The 20,702-nt window shown below is 41.1% G+C and overlaps 2 protein-coding genes across 2 annotated transcripts in view; one reads left to right on the forward strand and one right to left on the reverse strand.

Moving 5' to 3' along the window:
• Positions 1 to 6,138, reverse strand: hsd17b3 (hydroxysteroid (17-beta) dehydrogenase 3). Its single transcript, XM_030764884.1, has 11 exons — positions 5,988 to 6,138; positions 3,088 to 3,134; positions 2,552 to 2,627; positions 2,347 to 2,454; positions 2,189 to 2,256; positions 2,017 to 2,061; positions 1,828 to 1,862; positions 1,625 to 1,706; positions 1,276 to 1,341; positions 626 to 775; positions 1 to 96 (listed from the first exon to the last, which is right to left on the reverse strand). Exons 1-11 carry the CDS (start codon positions 6,136 to 6,138, stop codon positions 1 to 3), a joined length of 924 nt encoding a protein of 307 aa, XP_030620744.1.
• Positions 6,139 to 9,263: 3,125 nt separating this feature from the next.
• The window catches only part of ipo11 (importin 11), a 92,192-nt gene continuing 80,753 nt past the window's right edge, over positions 9,264 to 20,702 (forward strand). The window contains exons 1-4 of the mRNA XM_030774504.1: positions 9,264 to 9,346; positions 12,380 to 12,525; positions 15,431 to 15,531; positions 19,970 to 20,042. Coding sequence (XP_030630364.1) covers positions 12,388 to 12,525; positions 15,431 to 15,531; positions 19,970 to 20,042 — 312 coding nt within the window. The 5' untranslated portion in view covers positions 9,264 to 9,346; positions 12,380 to 12,387. The remainder of the gene's footprint in view (positions 9,347 to 12,379; positions 12,526 to 15,430; positions 15,532 to 19,969; positions 20,043 to 20,702) is intronic.

Below are 20,702 nucleotides of genomic sequence, written 5' to 3' on the forward strand. Positions count from 1 at the left end.
TCAGGGGTCAACTTTTTGTTTCACGAACTCCATAAAGTTACACTGGAAAGCTTCCGTTTGAAGAACCCAGGTTGGGATGGCTTGTACAATCCAACCCTGCAGAACAGAGGAGAGGCTGTTAATCACACAAAAATAGGTCATAGGAGACATAGTACGTTCATATCCAGCATTTAAAAGTGTTAATTTGGCTACTTTCACTTTTACCCTCACAATTTGGAATGTCCAGTTATTCACGATCTCCCAAATCTCTCGATCGCACGACAGTCAGTTCACTTGATGTGAGTGAGACAAACGCAACCTTCCATCGACATGTGTGAAGTCAGTTAATCAATTTTTGCCACTACTGGTTGCGTAGTATTTTCCAGCGACATTGAGCGCTTGGAGGAGAGTGTTATTTTCTTGATTTAGATTAACATCTCGCTGCAGGTGGTGCATCAGCAGTGAACACCAGTTCCGAATGAACGACATACCTGAATAAGCACTGAGCTGTTCCTGATTCATTTCGATTACATTTATGACTTTGCTATGCGGACTTCACATTAAAATAATATGAAACCTTATCGGTGGCTCTTGCAGACAACAACATTTATTCGCTACAATAAAAAGTTGCTATTTATAATTTTACCAGGATTGTATGGGAAATGGTCCCGTGCGATAGGTCTCCAGCCTTGACATACATTAAAGACGTTCTCACAAACTCCTTTGGTGACAGAGTGACCATGTCTGGTTTCTGGTAGCCCGTCATAGCTGTAGATACGCCAAAGGGAGCCACTGACTTCGGGAACAGAAATTAACAGAGAAACTTCTGATTGGGGGCGTAGAAAGCTGTGAGCTACTGGAACATTCCAATTAAAGCTTAATTCTTTTGGGTTTCCTTGCCTTTGCAAATCAGCAACCAGCTATTTAATGATTAAAGCTCTTGGGTACAGATAGTATTGTACAGATAGATTTATTCAGATGTGCCCACCTCCAGCCCCAACATTATATGAGCATTTCTCTGATAGGCCTACTAATATGTTTGGTTTTAGAGAGTCATGAATTATCACCAATTTCATATTTCATACATATATTCCACTATGAAAATATGTACGTTATATCGATGATATCTCGTCCTCTGATTTACCAAAAGTAACATATTTTGACTGTTGCCTTTAAATGGCTGAAATAATCAATCGTCATATGCCTCACACTGATACATGGGAACCTTATCTGAAAAGCAGAAAGTGTTTTGGTGGCAGAAAATAACACTGACAACATGTGTGTTTCAGACTGTACCTGGACAATAATGCCTTTTGATCTGTACTCAGCTTGAAGACCTTGTGAGAGCATCTCTACAAACACCTAGATGTGATAAAGTCAGAGAACTCTATTTCAGAACAAGTAAAAAAAACAAAAACAAAAAAATTCACTATACATTTTGAATTAGAATTCTCGTGTTTGACCGTAGGTTTCATATTTCTATCTCCACGGTTCATGTACTTGTTGGATCTGATGCAAATCACCTATGTCTCATGAAAAAGTAAATATTCTTTTTTTTTTTATAAATGAGAGATAGAGAAGATGATTAGGTCAACTTTCTGAAAAAATGAAAAATGGGGGAAAAAACAGATGACTGGATACTGGCCTTTGATGCTGCATACAGGGTGTAAGTGGGACATGGTATTTTTGCAATGCCAGAAGAAATATTCAGGATGCAACCACGCCCCCTAAAGAAACATACAGTTATTTATCGCCAATAGTGATAAAATAATCTGTTTTTCCCTAGGATTCGAGGGAAATCTGTATTTGTTTATTCGCTAAGACAGAACACTGTACAGTAGGCTCTACCTTTTCTCCATCCCAGGAAGGACGATACTACACATCTGGACATGGGAAATCAGAAGTAATCAATTAGTATAAGCAACAGGTCCTTGAGATATTACAGCAACAGAGGTTTCAAGGCGTTTAATGTTAATTTATCCTCTGACATACATGCTATAGCAAGTGCATGATTATAATATGATTATTGATAGTTACCTTCACCATGGCTTTTACATTGCAGTTTATCACTTGTTGGATTCTCTGTGGGGGAAATGCCCAAGAATGGCAGTACTATATCAGTCATTATCATTAACTGGCTTCATATCATTAATATAAAACAGAGTGGCTACACATTATGTGAATTGAGAGAAAAAAAATTTGATCTCACCTGCTCTAGATGAGTTGTCTCCAGTAGCTTACAGGGTGTAGGAGTAGGTAGAATACCAACATTGTTAACTGTATTATAGAGACATTTGATAACATCACTCGTGGTTTTCAATGAAAACATATTATTTACAATGAAACAGATTATTTCCGTCAGCTGACCTAAAATGCCTATGTCCAAGCTTGAGAGAGTCTTTTCTATACGCTGATAAATGTCATCTTCTGTGAAGTCCGCAACTACGACCTTGACCTTTCTCCCGTGAGTAATCTCTGCAGAGACAAAACCGAAAAGAGCAGGTCATGCCTGTGGAACTCAAAGATACAGTGGTTAGTTGTGTGTGCCAAACTCCTCTGTACTTTATTGTACCTATATCCTTTGCTGCTCTGTCCAGTTTCTCCTGATTTCTGCTAATGATGACCACATTCATCCCTTTCTTTGATAACTACAGAAAAAAGAAAAAGAAAAGTTTGGGATTAATGAATTAGGACTATGTTTTTTTGTTGTTGTTTTTATTATGTTACTTTGATTTGTTGTTGTATAGCTGTTTGCATTGTTAGCAATTGCTCTGTCTTTTTCAAACTATAAAAAATATGACAAGCACGAACATGAATTTAAAGCGAAAGTTTTGAATAATAATTCACAATGTACTTGGTATATTCAAGAATATTTAGTTTCACAGTTTAGATTTATAAAACAAAGACAAAGACTGTCTCTCTAGATTACCTGATACATCCCTCCATATTTGAAACACATGGTAATTTCAGGCACCATTCACCCTGCAGCCGTTTTTGTTTTGACTGCATTCATCACTGAGTCCATGCTCCACTAAGCCAACCAGAAAGAGTGAGGCTCTGAACTGACTAAACAAAAAGCCTCACGCACAGCAAATTGTTTTGTGTTACCTCCAATGCAAAGGCTCTTCCTATTCCGTCCGAACCTCCCGTGATCACTGAAAGAGGGGACACATTCGATACCTCAGTCATCTGTGTTACATCGAACTCTTTGGTCAACGTTTGATTCACTAAAACGAGAATGAAATAGGCTCATTTAATGCTTTACTGCACTGAATTGGATCCTTTGCCATTGGAAAAGAGCCTAACTTCCACATCATCCAGTGATAATGAAAGTCGGGTGTTACCGCACACAGTTTTTAGCTCCACAGAATATGACAAATCACTGGACTGAACAAGTTTGTCATACTGTTTTGAGGACTTGTTGTGCTGTTTTGGTAGAACCGCTCTGAAGTGCACAGCATGTAGTGTGGAGCTTATAATTCAGAGAAAGAAGAAGAATATTTTAAATTCTTGTTTTAGGCTGTTGGCTTAAGCAATGTTATTAAAATGAAGACAGCAGAAAATAAGATCACATTAAGTCAAATGTGGCTTAAATTTGTGTGCCACCCCTGCAGTTTCAGTCAAAAAGAACATTTTGTTTGTTGTTCAGTTTTTGATTACTTTTTGTTCAACAAAGACCAAACCCTTCATTTTGTTATGTGTGAGCTATGCTATGCCTCGATACACAACATCATCATTACTAGCCCATATTAATTATGGAATAATACTCTTCATGATGCATTTTAATTCTAATCATTTTATGATATTTAAACTGTAAGTGAAATGTAAGAATGAATGAATGAATGAATGAATGAATGAAACTGCAATTATTCAAATGATTCACACATTTAGCAATTGGCCTTTTTCTACTTGCTTGTTGCTTGAAAATAATTGACCACGGTGGCCAAGAGATTTAAATCTACATCTGACTGCACAACATGAAGTGAATGGAGAGTTCATTCACTCACTGTGTTGTTTTGACCCCGTGTCCTCAAACTGGCTATAAGTATCCAACTGAGTAATAAAGGAACAGTGTGCACTGTGAAAAGGAGCAATTTGTTTCTGAGACCAAAATGCCCCCCCTCCTTAAAAGGGTGTCAGAACCTTCTGGAACTAAATCTCTCCAGTGAGTGTAATGTCGCATTGAGATCTATAAACACAAACCCTCAAGCCCCACACCCAGGCGCACGCACACATACACACACACACACACACACACACACACACACACACACACAAACACACACACACACACACACACACACAAACACACACACACAGAAAAAAATACTCTCAGGAGTTGGAATGTTCCTAACATCTTATTCTCAAACGATTAGAGATTGCTAACTCTTATTTAGCTGTTAAAGAAATGAACTGGAATTAAAACTGCCTCTAAGGCTTGGTGCAGAATAACAGTCCAAGCCTGTGTTTACCTGATTCAGCTGTGAATACTCTGATAGTTGGCAATGACTGTCCGGGGAATTGTATACAAAAAATTCTTACAAAAAAAATGACAATGCCAAAATGTCAGCAGCACATCTCTCTCTAAATCTCAAAAGTGTCATCATTTTCTGTTTTTCTTGACTTTCCTCTCTTTCTCTCTCTCTCTTTCTCTCTCTCTCTCTCTCTCTCTCTCTCTCTCTGCCTGTTGGTGTTGTATAGTAGGGTGGAAGTAAAAACAGATGTGTGCAATCAGTTGGAGACAAGGAAGAAAAAAATAGACTCGTAAAAGACAGTCAAATGGTTTGAGGCTTGCAAACAGAAAACAGAACACCCTCTTCCTCTCTCTCTTTCAGATCATCTCTGTCTCTCTTTCTCTTTCTTTTACACACAAACACACACACACACGCACACACACACACGCATTTACCCATAATCTCTCACTCTCTCTTTATCCATCAGTCTCTCACTCTCTGTCTCCCTCTCTTTCTCATACAGACACACACGCACACAGGCGCACGCACGCGCGCACACATACACACACCAAACACTTTCTAAACGCTTGTGAAGTGAAAGGAAACATTGAAAGGAAACATTCAGATTAAGAGGGACAAAGTCATGTTAATTTTATTTCAAATGAGCTTGAAAAACCATTGAGAATGAAGGCAAAGGCAAGCAATAATGTGTCCTAGAACATACTGTTCTAATTGCTTCCCCTTCCACCCCACCCCAATGCTGGAATGAGATGGTAGCAAAGCTTGGGAAAAAGGAGGCCAGCATTGTTTGTTCCGACTACAGAAACCCAATACACCAGTTTTAGCGTTGTGGGAGACCAGCAGGTGGGGTAAAGGGAGGTATCTGAGATGGAAATGGAACACTGTGAATGCATAGTTTTAATTTCATTAATTCTGGAATGTACGAGTTGTGCTGTTAAAAGTGTGTCACGTGAATATTGGTGTCGCGACGTAAAGTTTCAAGTGAAATTTTTGCTAACTAACATGACAGTGGCATCACCTCTCGTATGTCACAAATTCGAAAACGCTCCAATAAAAATGATTCATGAAGGCTTTAAACTTCTGAACCAGTTAAAGGACTTTTCAATGAAAAAGTCATTTCCAAGGTGTTATTGGTATCATTTTCTAATCCCACTGAAGAGATTCTCATGTCTTGTGACTTTTTTTTTTTTTAACCATTGTGACTCATGCTCCATGTGATTTATATCCTGTCATTGACTTAATTTGGAGTATGATCTCCATTCTTCCAAATAGATGCCAAAATTGGTCACATGTTATTATGAAGTATCTGCTCATTTTTAAAGCAATACTAAAACATGGAGACATGGCCACAGTGAAGTTTATGGTTCTCCTCTCTAACCTGTATAGTTTTCACTCACATGATTTACAGAAGAGCTGCTTTTATCGCTCGCTACAAAACCATAACATGAAGACAAAAACAAAGTTTTACTGTTCACTTTTTCTTTTAATGGCATGACAAGAATTTCTAAAACATTTGTAAGGCATTCTGCTCACCTGCCCATTGCCCCACGGAGGTGAAAAAGGACCCAGGCAGAGGGTACCAAATGCTTGGCCAAAGCATCATCACCAAGCCCACTATTTTCCCTCCATAGAACAGGACTGCAAACAGCCCAGCTGAGACGAAGAGCAGTTCCAAAAACTCCATTCTCAGATCTGGTGTCTGACAGCTGAACTCTCAGTGTGTCCAATCAGCTCGGCCAGTCCTCTCTCTCTCTCTCTCTCTCTCTCTCTCTCTCTCTCTGTCTCTCTCTGTCTCTCTCTCTCTGCTGAGGCTTATGCTGTCTGCAGACCAACACTCTGTTATGCAATGACACCCTGGGGAATAACTGCAGCCAGAACCAATCAGATGTCTCCATGCTTGCCCTGTCTGACTAAACTGGTTTACCTCTGCTCATGCCTGCCCTGTCTGGTGAAACAAATTAATTTCCCTACCTCAATTTTTTTAAATCTTATTTATTTATTTTTAATGTGGTACTTTCTGTATTAATGAGTTGCTCTATTGTACTAACTTAGGTTAAGTACCTACTCCCCTACTATGGGATGCAAATTTAGAGATTTTGCAAGTGCATGAAGTCAAAACGAGCATCCTTTACTGGACTGTAACCATAACTTTTAACCATAACAACATGCAAAACTGTTCACTAAATAAAGCTTGGGGCAGGACTTTTTTTCATTACACTGCACTGGAAATGGTTGTCTTGATCCTTAGCTTTCTACAAAATGAATCATTTATCTCTGTGACAAATTACCTCAGTTGAGATGAATTTTTGAAATAGTCTTGTTCAGTCTGAAACAGAACACAAAGTCATCACAATTTCTTTGATGCTGGTGTGGGAGTGAGGTAAGCTACAGGTTTTTTTTTCAACTTTAACAATTTAAAAGTCTTATAATTGCATTTGTGAACTGAGAAGTGCTTTGGAAAATGATAAGAGATTTATAACTGGCTACATTTACCAGAACTACCAATTTGATGGGAACTTACACTTCTTGACTAGATATGGAATCTATAGTCAGTGAGAGCAAGTTATTGAGTGTGTGTATGCCCACAGTAAAAGCATACATAACCTTACACAAAGTACTACCACTGAGACTATATCAGTAACTGTTACTGCAATTAAGACATATGGAAAGAGGGACAAAGGGGAAGCCCCCAACCTGGGAAAATATCAATAGCTTGGTGTACATCAGTAATGGTTCTTAAAAGAAGAGACAGGACACCCTCAGTTGCATCTTAAAGGACAATGGCAACATTGAACTTCTGGTAAATATATAATAATGACCCCTCCAGCAATCTATAAATTCTCTGTGTTAATGTTGTTCTGTCACTCTCATGAAGACAAGACATTAATATCACACTTGTACTGGCTCCCTCCCTGTGTTCTCAGTCACCTGTCTGTTATTCACTGTTTGCCAATCACAACTGTACTTGGAGCATACACAAAGCTCCCAGACAAGACAATATCCCAGGACGTGTTCTCAAGGTGTGTGCAGACCAGCTGGCGGGTGTGTTCACTGACATCTTTAACCTTACCCTGCTACAGTCTCTTGTCCCCACATATTTTAAGAAGACCATCAGTGTACCAGTACCAGAGAAACCCAGAGTTCTCTACCCAAATGGCTGTTGCACTTACATCTCTCATCATGAAGTGCTTTGAGCAGTTAGTCAAATCACACATCACTGCCTCTCTGCCAGCCGCACTAGACCTGCTCCGGTTCGCCTACAGACCAAACGGGTCTACTAAGGACACTATTGCCCTCATCCTCCACACTGCCCTCTCCCACCTGCTTCACACATACATGAAAAAAACTGCTTTTCATCAGTTACAGCTCGGCGTTCAACACCATTGTGCCCTCTAAGTTCGTTGCCAAGCTGAGGAACCTGGGACTCAGTTCCGCCCTGTGCAGCTGGATCCTGGACTTCTTGATGGGCAGAGCCCAGGTGGTGAGGCTGGGAAACATCACCTCCTCAACACTGACTCTCAGCACTGGGGTCCCCCAGGGCCGCGTGTTCGACTGCGTGGCCTCGCACGGCTCCAACACCATCGTCAAGTTTGCTGACGACACCACCGTCATCGGCCTGATGTGCAACAGTTATAAGAGGGCCTACAGAGAAGAAGAGAGAATCCTGACATCATGGTGTCAGGACAATGACCTCCAGCTCAACGTCAGCAAAACGAAGGAGCTGATCGTTGACTTCAGGAGACAGCAGAGGAGAGGCCACACACCCATCCACATACCCAGCGCAGAGAGGGAGCAGCCTCAGGTTCCTCGGAGTAAACATCACTGAGGGCCTGTCATGGTCATGGCACACCAGCAGCATCGTCAAGGCAGCAACACAACGCCTCTTCTTCCTCCGCTGGCTAAGAAGGTTTGGCATGGACAACAGGATACTTGTTAACTTCTACAGATGTACCATTGAAAGTATCCTGACTGGCTGGATCACAGCCTGGTTTGGCAGCTGCAATGCCTCAGACCGCAAAGCTCTACAGAGAGTGGTCAAGACAGCATAGCACATCACAAGGACTGATCTGCCAGACCTGCAGGACTTTTACACCCAGCGGTGTAAGAGGAAGGCCCACAACATCTTAAAGGACCACAGTCACCCCAGTCACAATTTTTTCTCTCCGCTCCCGTCCGGAAGACGCTTCAGAGGCAACCAAATGAGAACAAGCAGACTCTGAAACATTCAATCACTCTATTGGAAGTGCACTGGCCACTTTTTTACTTTACAGAGTATTTATCTCACTTGTTTTTATTATCTCACTGGTTATATTGTTTAATTTAATTCCTTGTATTTTTTTTTTTATTGCATATTTATTATTATTACCTACTTATAGTTATATATTTTTACTTTTTCCCTTACTATTTTTTTAGCTGAGGATGCCTGGACCCAATGCATTTCGTTGTCATAATACTGCTCTGCTGCTATTATTGCTCATATAACAAATAATCTTGAAAAATAAACTTGAAACTTGAAACTTGAATAGGGGTGCCAGTACAGGTGTGGGATGGGCAGTGGGCAAGTCATAGGGGTAGACGGTTAACTGTCTTTATTAGTTTTTTCCCTCTCTCTATTCTGGGTATTGACAGTTACTGTCCTGTTTCATTTATTCCTCACCAATTTAAGGGTTCACAACTGTTTTCTTCTTTCAGGGGCTTCGGCCGAGCAGTGGTGTGACGTGAGAGAACTACAGACTACAGCACACGTCTAAACTTCTCTCGCTCGTTTGAGTGATGTCATATCCAAGCGACATTACCTCATGTGGATGGCGCCATCCTTGCAGCGCGTGTGTTGTGTTAGGAGCGAACAACCACAGTTTTGATATATCAGGGTGTTACCATATTTACTAAAGGTAAGGGTACGGGAATATTGTTTTTGTATGGTAGGGGACTGGTCGGAGCTTCGACTCTCAGAAAGATCAGCACAGAGAGTTAAATGATAGATTTAGGCCAGAAGCAGTGTTGAGGCAGGCGCTGGCTAATCACTAGTTTTAGCTTTGTTAGCAAAGTAGCAAACACGTTCCTGACGAGTTGACAGTACCATATAACTGAATGCATTCTACGTAAAATGTCAACATGACATATGTGTTGCAGATGACTTAGTAGACATCTGATGGCGCTACTTTCGAAATGTCTAATTATTATTATATAACTGCCTAACATTGGTCTGCAGACGTTATCGCTCTAAATTTCGCTACTTTGTTGGCCAAACAGAAGTTAGCTAACTAGTTAGTTCATTGCTGTATCCGCGCTGATCGGTTTCCATTGTGTAACTTAGCGAAGTTCTAAGGAGTTAGAATTCTATATCACGCCGTCATGCATTATTGACATTTTATTGTGCCCCATTCTGTCCATCGTGAGTTAGGTTTGCTAGCATATACCTATCGAGCAAGCTCGTGTAATTTATCTTAGCAAAACTTCTCTCTGCAGTTTAGAGTTATTGACTATGTGTAGCTTATATTTAGGTGGCGCATTTGCTCGGTGACGTTGTGAGCTAGTAGGTCATTTATTTATTTGTCTTTGTGTGTTTGGCCCCTTGAACGATATACTGTAACACTGGATGACGTTGTGATACTGTTTACATCGTTAGGAGCACTTAGTTAATCTTTTCCAACTGAACCCCGGTGAACTCCGCTTGCTGTGGGATAAACGCAGCTTAGTGATGTGTCGTGTGGTTATCATTTAAATTCCCACTTCTCATTTCTTGTGTAGAAAGTAACTCCCTCAGCTGTTGACTTCCTAACCGGTATCATCTTAGGTCCTTGGCACAGCAGAATGAATCGAAATAACTTGTATTTTATTGCAAATATGAGACTAGGAGATGATATGTTTCTCCACGTGACATCTGTAACTGTAACCAACACAAAACGAAAGAAATATTAACGTGAAGTGCGCAGCTATATAGCTACTGGCCTACATGCATCTTTATTACTGTACAGAGTCAAACTCAGTTAAGTCTGTGCTTAATGAGAATCTTGGCCATGGGTCTTCACTGCTCAAGGACTTACTGGAACTTTTTAATGGATAAAACCAGGAGCTTCGATAGGATCTGAGACACTTTCACCCCCCCCCCCCCCCCCCCACCCATCCACCCAAACGTACTTATTGTGAAGAAACCAAAACTCAGACTTCCACATGGATGAGTCAGCACAATTATCCACCTCAGAAGGCATCTGAACAATTTTCATTTGTTGATGTGTTTTGTCTTATGCTTAGGGGGGTATTCCAGAAAGCGGGTTTAGTGAGAACTCGGAGTTAGTTAACTCAGAGTAAGTGGTAAAGGTCTTAATAGAAGAGCCCCATGGCTTAGTTTTGTTAGGAGAATGAAGCCATAGGACTCTGCTATTAGGAGGTTTACTACTTACTCTGAGTTAACTAACTCCGAGTTTTCACTAAACCCGCTTTCTGGAATACCCCCCAGGTCACAGATTGTGTCTCAAACTTGGTTTAAGTTTATTTAAAGTGAGGAATTTCGAGCTTGATGAACAGTGACTGACAGATGAATAGGAGTCTTATATCCTTCAGAGCAAAATCTAACTGTAGCAGTACTTCCTTTTGGACCCTATGTCACATTGCTTTTAGACTACAACTAGTTGCTACATCTGTCAGCTGTTCGTCGAGAACTTCTCAACAGTTACAGAAATTAAAATATAACAGAACTGTAACAAATGGATGAGTCATTGAGCTTCACACTTCAGATAGAATAAAAATGCCAATAAATGACCCATTTTGCTTGTTTGTTTCAGTGCTGTTTGTTTTTTGCCCACGATATTTATATGTAATATTACATTTCTGTGGTTGGCCACTAGACGGCAGAATTACACCCATTTTCTCTCTGTCTGTTCTCATTCACATCAGTACCTACACCCATCTACCTTTGTGTTTCAGAACTTAGATACTGTGATTTAGGATTTGACAGTGTGCATGTTTAGTCATATTTGCATCCTGGCCTAAAAAAACCCACCCAAAACAGTGCACTTGGATTTAGGATCAGTTTTGCAAAACAGTCTTCTAAAGGGAGATGTACTAAAATATATATATATATATATATATATATATATATATTTTTTTTTTTGCAGTAGTTTTACATGCAAGTGAAGAGAGATGGCAGGAGATTTTTGCTCCTTTACCTTAACTTATGATCACCGGAGACATAGTGTATTAAGTGCTCTGCATATTTTGATTGCCTGTGACCGACTTAATCTGTTTTAATTTGCTTTGAGTTTTACCTTGAATCCAGCCTGACTCTTGAGGCTGGATATGAAATATATGTACTGTGTGCACTGTATTCTTTGTACTTGAAAAAAAAAAAGACAAACTTTGTCCTCCAAACTTCTGTTGTTTGTCTGTCCTTTTCTCTGCCATGTCAAAGAAAAGTGCAAGACTGATTCAGACACATTCTGGTCTCTAAGGGAGTTCATGTCGTCATTGCAGCGAATTTCAAAATCGCATTCAGTCTCTTGTCGTTTTTTGAGGAATAAAAAGAAGGACAGGCATGGACGGAAGATTTTTTTTTTTCCCCTTTATTTTTCACAAACATCAAACCTACATCAAATTCAAGTAGTTTTTCAAAAGTCACTCCCAGATAATCGTAATTGCTTCCTTTGAGTGTTTCTTTGAAGATTAAATTTGCTTTAATTTGTGTTCTCAACAGTTAAAAAGCATAATTCCCCTTCATGATCTTTCATATTCATAAAAATATTGCCTGGATGTTTGTGTTCTGGGGTGCCCAAAGACACTAACCAAATTAATTTCATATCAGTGTTTAGTCATAATATATAAATATAAAGATATATATATATATATATATATATAATCACTGTCTGTTAAGCGATGTGGATGAGTGACATGTTTTGTTTTGTTTTGTTTTGTTTTTTTAAATCCAGGCTCACCCATGGACATTCAGAGTGCCAGCTCGGTGGTCCTGCAGGCCCTGACCCAAGCTACCAGCCAGGACACAGCCCTGCTGAAGCCGGCTGAAGAACAGCTGAGACAGTGGGAGACACAGCCTGGCTTTTACTCCGTGCTTCTGGTAAGAGTCGCATTAGCAAGCTGGCCGGCCAGCGAGCAAACAAGCAAGCAGTGCGAGGCATGAGGGGGTTTAACTTTCCTTATTGTCGTCTTTCTCACACCAGCCAGATAACCTGTGCTTCCTCTGAGAGCTGAATGTACTTTCCAGTTTCAGATACTGGCCCTCTGCTGAAAGCAATTAAAGTGCTCAGCGACTTGGAGAAACTTGTTGTTTTGGTACTCTTTGGAACTGCCCTGAGTAACCTTGGTTACCTGCACACCAACTGAAGCATACTGATCCGGCTTACAAAACTATTAAGTTTGACATTTCCCCCCCCCCTAAAAATAATAACCTGGCCTTGATGGCACATCCCCTCACATCCGTACCCACTCTCCCACTACTTCTTCATATTCTTTTATTTAACAACAGCACAGCTGAACACTCTTCTTCTAGAAAGTTTATAGTGGATACCCATTGAAAAGGGGGAAAAAAAAGTGTTTTATGTATTCCACAACTTTGAGGTGTTTGGGAGCTGTAGTGAGTAGAGCACCACCTGAGTTGAGTGCTGATTGGATACCAGATGGCTGAAGCTATTACCCATCATCACAGGCTTTGCATTTCCTGCCCGCCTCACGAATTATTCATGAGCGGAACAGCTTCGGCGCCCAAGAACACGGCCCGGATAAAAAATGGGGGTATGTTCCATTTTTCCAGTGAGAAAGTTCTAGCATCTGTACGAATAAAGCGCTCCAGTCGGGCTTTATTAGCGTTCTGTTTCTGTATGATTTTGATGAATAGATCATGTATTTTTTTCCATGTACACTCACAGTCTAACCTGTTTCTTCTAGCGTTTGAATATGTGTGACTCCCAGTATACATAGTTGCATGCACCTCACATGAATAATTAATTAAGAACCAGAAGCTTTCAGATATTGTATGTATGAACAATTAATCATTAATACAGTGGTTTTAGATGTCCTCTGAGTGGTAGTTATCTTTACATAACAAAACTCTTCATTTTCATTCTTTTCTTTTTTTTTCCCCTTCAGAACTGAAAAAAATGAAGCCCAAACCGTGTTTTGCGATTCTAAATAATCTGGATTTATGCAAACCCGGGGTGATTTGGTTGTCAGACAAATGTCAGCTAAAGGCAGACGAACACTTGTTTGGATCAGTTTGTGTTTGTGTACACTGGGGATGGAGGGGGGGTGGGGAGGGCCCTCTTTGGTCCTGTCTCTGGATTAAACCAAACTGGGACCAGTGACGAGGACAAGTCACTCACTGCCATAAGTCACTGTTTGCATGCAGAGAGAAAACAGTCGTCTGTAGAGAAATGTCGGCCTGCAGCTCATCCCCCTGTTACTGATATGGAGGTGACAGACTCACAGTCCACCCCCCGCCCCGCCCCCCCAGCCCCTGCATGGCAGACAGAGGCTTATACCACAGCCTGGCCGTTATGGTCCTCACATTAATTACTGAATACATAATACATGTTATGACAACACAGCCACTTATTGGCAGAGTGTGTATGACAGCTATCCCTCTTTTCATACACAAGCCTGCGCGCTTACACCCCCCCCCCCCCCCCCCCCCCCCCCCCATATTTCTTACTGATGTTATTTCAGAAAACGGCAGGTGTGTGGCACTGTTCCTAACCTTGATGTTAATACTGTTTGATGCACTAAGAGATGGGCCTTTGACAATCTTATCGACCGGTCTGTTTAAGTAGCACACACTCCATAAAGGTTTGGAGTCGGAGACTCAGTCAGTTTGTTTGTTTCCAAGCAGCGCATAGGTTGTCACCGTGCGCGAGCTTTTAAAATCCCTTAAATCCCCAGAAGAGGTAGAGTTTGTACCATTTTAAAGGTTTTTCCATAAAAATAGGATTTTCAACTGACTCATCTCAGCGCTTCGTGCCAGCAGGGCAGGAGTTCATTTCTGAAAGCATCACCACCTCACTTTAAAAAAAAAAAAAAAAAGAAAAAGAAAGAAAAAACCTAGCGTGGCATTGAACGGGCACATTGAATATATCTCTCCCACTCCGTTAATCCTCCTTTTTTTCTGTCATTCAGACGCTCACTAGTTCTCTGCCAGCCACACTGAACACATTTCAGATCGGGCCAATTTAACTTAATGCCGATTGAAAGCACTGAGTATAAATTCAAGATGAGTGGGCACAGTTATTCATGCAGGTTTGTTTTTTTTTTTGGTGACAAAGTTGTGTTTCCCATAAAGTTGGAGAAATAAAGAGCTGTCATGTTTGCTGGAAACTTTAAGCCTGTGGGAAGGCTGAGCGGAAGGACCGGCGATTTTAAGGAGCGCTCTCCATGTTTGGCATTCATTACACGCATCCTCGTTTTGTGGGAGAATTAGAATTTCACTCCAATACGAGGAGGCCATCAGCGTTGTCGCCCCCCCCCCCCCCCCCCCCCCCAGTGATGTGACTATGACTGCTCCTGCTCCTGCTCCTGCTCCTGCTGTGGGGTATTGGCACAGCTTCAGGCTCCTGGTGCCAGTGGGGCTCCCGCACTACTCCCCACGCTCCCTTCCCGTCTCTATCTCCTCTACCATCTCCTCTCTCTGTGTGCCAGCACCGCCTCTGAATCCATCTCAGACAGCTGCTATTCCATATTTATTAATGAACCTCAGCCCCCCCCCCTCTCGCTCAGCCGCGCCCCCCCCCGCCCCCGCCTCGCAGTTTCACCCACTCAGATCATCAGTGTGCTAATAGCTTAATTAAATATTACGCAATTCTTATCAAAGCAGTTCCGCCGTCTTTTAACGTTTAAATTGTGCGTGTGTTTGTTTGTTTTTATGTGTACGTGTTTAATGTTTTCTCTTCCTTCTTTCTTTCTTTCTTTCTTTCTTTCTTTCTTTCTTTCTTTCTTTCTTTCTCTCTTTCTTTCTCTCTTTTTCTCTTCAACAGAATATCTTCAACAATCATATGTTGGATGTTAATGTGAGATGGCTGGCTGTTTTGTATTTCAAAAACGGCATCGACCGATACTGGAGGAGAGTGGCACCACAGTGAGTCTAAGATCTCTCGGCAGTCCCCCACCAGGCCTGTCCACTCTCATTTCTGGAAGAGCCGGTGTATGCAGGGGCTGCTGTTACAGTTCAGTGGTTTAATGAGTCATTAAAGGAAATGATTGGTTAAAAAAAAAAAGAGAAAAGAAAAAAAAAAAAAAAAAAAAACTCTCTCCTGGATTTCCGGGCCGTAATTAGTCGCCTATTGAAAGGTTAACCCAAATACCCACTGGCCTTTCAGTAATAAGATTGGATTGCCCTGTTCTAAATGTTTCTGTCCTTACTCACACTATCCTCATAAAGATATTCGTTTGTGACTTTTTCCATAATATTTTCCTTTGACTGTTAAGCATCTCTTACGTCACTGTAGATTTTGTTTTTATTATTTTACCTGAACGTGGCAAGTTAAAGACTAACAGACAAACCTTAGACTTAAATTGTGCTGTACTGTGACCTGGTGGTTTTGGGAGGCTTTGAAATAAAGGACAATTGATAGTTACAAACAGAGATGTAACAGTTCACCCTTATTCATGGTTTGATATGTACCAAGGTTGTTGGGCCATGGTTCAGTTTGTCTTGAAAGATTATCAAAACAGCTCAGAAGTGAAGTTTTCATTTTTGTTTGATTTAAACATACAGATTTACCACACGAAGTACACATTAAATGCAAAGCAGCTCTTCAGGAAATGAGAATGAAAGAGAACTGATCTTCAGTGCCATTTACTGCCTTGGGACGGTCACTGTCAGTGTCATTTCAGTAGAAAAAGAAACACACGAAGACTGCAAAACAGTGACTGACTGCATTGACCTTTCTCAGATCAGTGTGCTGCAACTTTGATACAAGAAAAATGAAGTCCTGCTCAGAGAAGCCTAGCGATTAGATTTTTCTTTATTTATTTATGTGGATTTACATATTCCAAACATAATGTGCATTATTTATGGTCTGAGGAATGATGCAATGGCTTTTGTTGTTATTTAAAATCGTTGCGTAGTCAAAACTGTCATTAAAGCTGTCATGAGTGTCTTTAAGCTGTTTTACTAACATTAAAGTTGTTAGTAGTGTCTGTTGAGTCAAAGCGCACGTGCACTGCATGATAAGCAAGGTGCATATACGCTCTTGCAAGAAAAAGAAAAGGTGTACTGTCCTCAAATAATGACTAAAGTTTTTCTTTATGATCAAAGCACAAACACTGTGGAATGTACTCTTCTACTAGGAATATGAATTTGCATCTGGCTTCACTTTCTGGAAGAAAAATATATATACGAAAAAAACCCAAAACAAGACAAAACAAAATTTCTTTCACAAGTGCTGAGGTGAAAAAAAAAATCTGCAGTTCACCATGTACTGACTTTCAGTGAGAAATTACTAGAAAAAGAAAGGGCACACTGGCCTCAAATTATGATTAACGTTATTTCCAGTGATCAAAAGCACAAACAGTCTGGAGTCTCTGATGATGAATATACATATTCTGTGTGATTTAAGTTAAAAAAAAAAAAAAAAACTACTTTATGGTGACTACTTTATGAGACCCCCCCCCCCGCCATTTGTGAAAGGGGGATCATGCCGATAGACATTGAGTCATGTTGGTGGGGCCTGCCACATAAAGCAGGCAGACAGACATTGAGAGGTCTAATTATTGCTTGTCTGAACATTCAGATGGGCCAGACAAACAAGTGACTTCAGCATTTTTTTTTTTTTACTGTGGTTTGACCTTCTGTACCAGGCATCCTGATTTCTTAGAAAAAATTGCTTTCCAGGGCTTTTCACTGACCACATGATGTAGAGTTTTCAGAGAATGGTGCAACAAAACAACAACATCTTGTTAGTGGAAGTCCCGTTGATTAAGACAGCTCTTTGACGACTTGAGGTCAAAGGAGAATGTCAGGAACTGTGCAAGCTGTACTCGTCTCGCTATAGCAGTAGGTGACCACACCCAATTTCGCTGCTCTCTCCTAAAAAGTGATTTAATCAGCGAGTCATTTCAGAGGGTGTGCGATCACCAATGCTGGGCAGTTATTTATGGGACGGACATTACCTGGACGGATGCATCCAGGTTCCCGTTGTGCTGTTCTGATGTCAGATTCTGGATTTAGTGTTAGCAGCATAGATCCATTAACCTGTCATGCCTGGTTTTAACTGTAGAGGCTGGTGGCAGTGATGTAATGGTGTGGGGAAAGCTTACCTGACACATATTAGGTCCCTTGATACCAACGGAGCAGGGTTCGAAAACCACAGTGTATCCGAACATTGCTGTTGACCAGGTGTGCCCCTTCATTGTTAAAGTTCACCCTTTATTATTGCATTAATCTGTTATGTCATGAAGCATGTAAGCTCTCAGAGTAATCCCAGGAACACGACAGTGAGTTTACTTTACTTAAGTGACCCGGGCAGTCCCAAGACTAAACGGGGCTGTTCACAGCACAAGTCTACCGCCGTCCAGCCTGTAGCAAAATGTGATGATATTGTGTGAACATGGACCAACCTTCATGTGCAGTGTTTCAGACATAATCTGTTCCCTGAATAATACAGGCCACTCCGGAGCCATAGAGGGGTCAGACCAGATGCTAGATGAGTATATCTAATAAACCGACCATATGAGGTATGCCGTTGGCCTACGAGTGAGTCGTATGAGGTTAATTCGGGTCACGTTTTTAGTCATTCTGAGGAGAACAATAGCTACCATTTAAAAATATGCCTAATTTCTTTGCTGAAAGTGTTTCTTGACGTTCCCATTATGTGTGGCCATTTTGCTCGCGCCGTTGACACTTCCCTTCACATTTAAACTATTCATTCCATTTAGTTCAGCTCCAAATGAGTTTGGTGACTAATTTCTGGCCTGTAGCCTGCAGTAAGCACAAAGCGTTTCATTAAATGGCCACAGTGTATCTGCTTGTGTTCTGCCTGCCTATCGCTCTTGGACTGTTCTGTTTCCTGTTTCATTCTTAACTCTCTCTCTCCCTCCTGCACTTTTTCCCTCCCGCTGTGATTACTGCCCTTCTGACAGAATTAGAGCGACCTCGCAATTAGGCCCCTTTTGTCAGTCTTGAGACGCCTGCGCCGGTTGCTTTTAATTTCCATTCAGAGGTCGTTCCATTTGCAGACCTATTCGACTTGGATGGAAATGTGTCTGGGACTTGGGATGGTCGGAGTTGACCTAGGATTCGTTATTTGCTCCATTTGCTGTTGCCTTGAATCGGAGGGTCTCCTCCTGGTTAGACATTCACACTTACAAACTTTTCACAGATTTACCACAGCCGAGAACAAACAGATCCCGCCACATTCAGATGTAGCAACCAGAAATCCAATATTATCTCTGTATCATGTCAGCGGAAAGTGCTCTTTCATGCTATTTGCGTTCAGACACGGACTCACAAGAAAAGCATGAAGTGAGTGGTTGGATGGCCGAGGTGTAAAAAAGGTAGAGGGAAAAACTCATCGCGCCTTATGACTAAGAAAACACAGTGTCCTAAAGTGGGCTTCATAGAATAGATACAATTAAAATAGAATAGATTCCTTTTATTGTTCTAAAGTTCAGTCGCCTTAGACAAAAGATTATTTCTCCCCTGGGTTGGGCGAGGTGAAAGTGGAAGTTGATGTCATGCTGTGCTTATAATATTAGTTTTGACATATCTTGGACACTGTGACACAGCAAATTTCACAATATTTTCACAGTTTGATGTCAGTTACATTAACTACATGACCCCGTTTACTTGAAAAACTCGTAGGGATCTAGAGATAGTTGAGAAGTAAAAAATGGGGGAAAATAGGAACTTCCATGATGCAGATGTGACACATAAATGTGTAAATGTGTATCACTTTTACACAAGCTAGCTTCGGTGGCTATTTTAGCCGTGTTTACATCTGAAGGTAAACCTCAGATAGGAAGAGAGAGAACTGTGTAATCGGCAGAGCAAAAAATATGGAAGTGAGAGTGCAGCTGGAACTGAAGAGGAGTTTGTTCATAGTTATCCGGACCTGTCATTTAGAACCGGTTTGTTTTGCCAGCTCTGTTGGCAAAATATGGCTGTTATGGGAGGAATTAGAGAAAATTGTTCAGCGGTTGAAATGAGCCCACCAGTATGGTCCTCCTGCACATTTTAAACCCTTTCCAAAGCTCTTTTGGTCTAACTGATAATTCTTTTCACCACATTTTTTTTTCCTGGCTGTCAGCCTGGTTCAGAAACATATATAAAGATCGTGATGCTATGCCGTTATCATCCCATAGATTCTTTTACCGTAAGCAGCTAGAAGTTGGTTACATTTACATTTGTTCATTTAGCAGATGCGACTTTCAAGAGAGGCAGAATACAAAGCGAGTCTGGAGCCATTTAGGAGCTATCTGTAGCATAAGTACCTCTGCTAAGTTCAGTGTTAGACCATATATAAGTGCAGATACAAGTTTGATTCAGTGCGGTGCCTGTGTCTTTCTGCCTGCAGCGCTCTCTCTGAAGAGGAGAAGACATCTCTCCGAGCCGGACTCATCACTAACTTCAACGAACCGGTCAACCAGGTTAGTGACTTGACGGGGCTTAACCGCAAGACCGCCTTTGATAAAAGCGTGCCGCTCTCCATCCCAAATGAAGAGAAATGGCACCCATTCACTCGCCATATGTTCCGCATGTCCTTCTTTTGTATAATTACCCTCTATAGAATTAAATAGGATCCATCATCTATCATCAGGCAGATTTGAGCTTTATTAGTCCCAGCAATTTGTAGGCGATGTGACCGATATGGTGGATGGGGGCACCAGCAGAAGATCTAATCATTAAGAGTGGGTTTGGAGGGGAGGCTGAGTGGTATAATGTAATTTTGATCAGTGGAACGGAGATTGATTTAATAGAATCTGATCCTTCTGTTTTACCCTTGGGAGGCTTAATGAATCCACCCCCTTCATCAAAGTAAAACGAAAGGGTTAAAGCTCAGGGGAAAAAAAAAAAAGACGACAGACGTTTGCTCAGGAACATGCCCGACCAGATGTTTCAATAGTTTTAGCTCTCAGTCAATAGATTCTACATTACAGTTATGTAACTGGTGATTGATATCTGTTTGTACTGATTAGTATTGATTTTTGATGGATGCCGTCGTCTCTAAGATGCATTGCCTTGGATCTGACTGTGTTATAGCCAGAGGCAATAAGCATGGGGGAGAGTCCGGGATCTGGCCTCGAGAG

The sequence above is a fragment of the Chanos chanos genome, chromosome 1 (assembly GCF_902362185.1).
Source record: "Chanos chanos chromosome 1, fChaCha1.1, whole genome shotgun sequence".
NCBI lineage: Eukaryota > Metazoa > Chordata > Actinopteri > Gonorynchiformes > Chanidae > Chanos > Chanos chanos.

Coding starts and splice junctions, on each gene's coding strand:
- hsd17b3 (XM_030764884.1), bottom strand. CDS start 6,138: ATGGAGTTTTTGGAACTGCTCTTCGTCTCAGCTGGGCTGTTTGCAGTC. Junction 2,455..2,551: donor CAGAGCAGCAAAGGATATAG/GTACAATAAAGT, acceptor TTGTCTCTGCAG/AGATTACTCACGGGAGAAAG. Junction 2,062..2,188: donor AGACAACTCATCTAGAGCAG/GTGAGATCAAAT, acceptor TTTCCCCCACAG/AGAATCCAACAAGTGATAAA.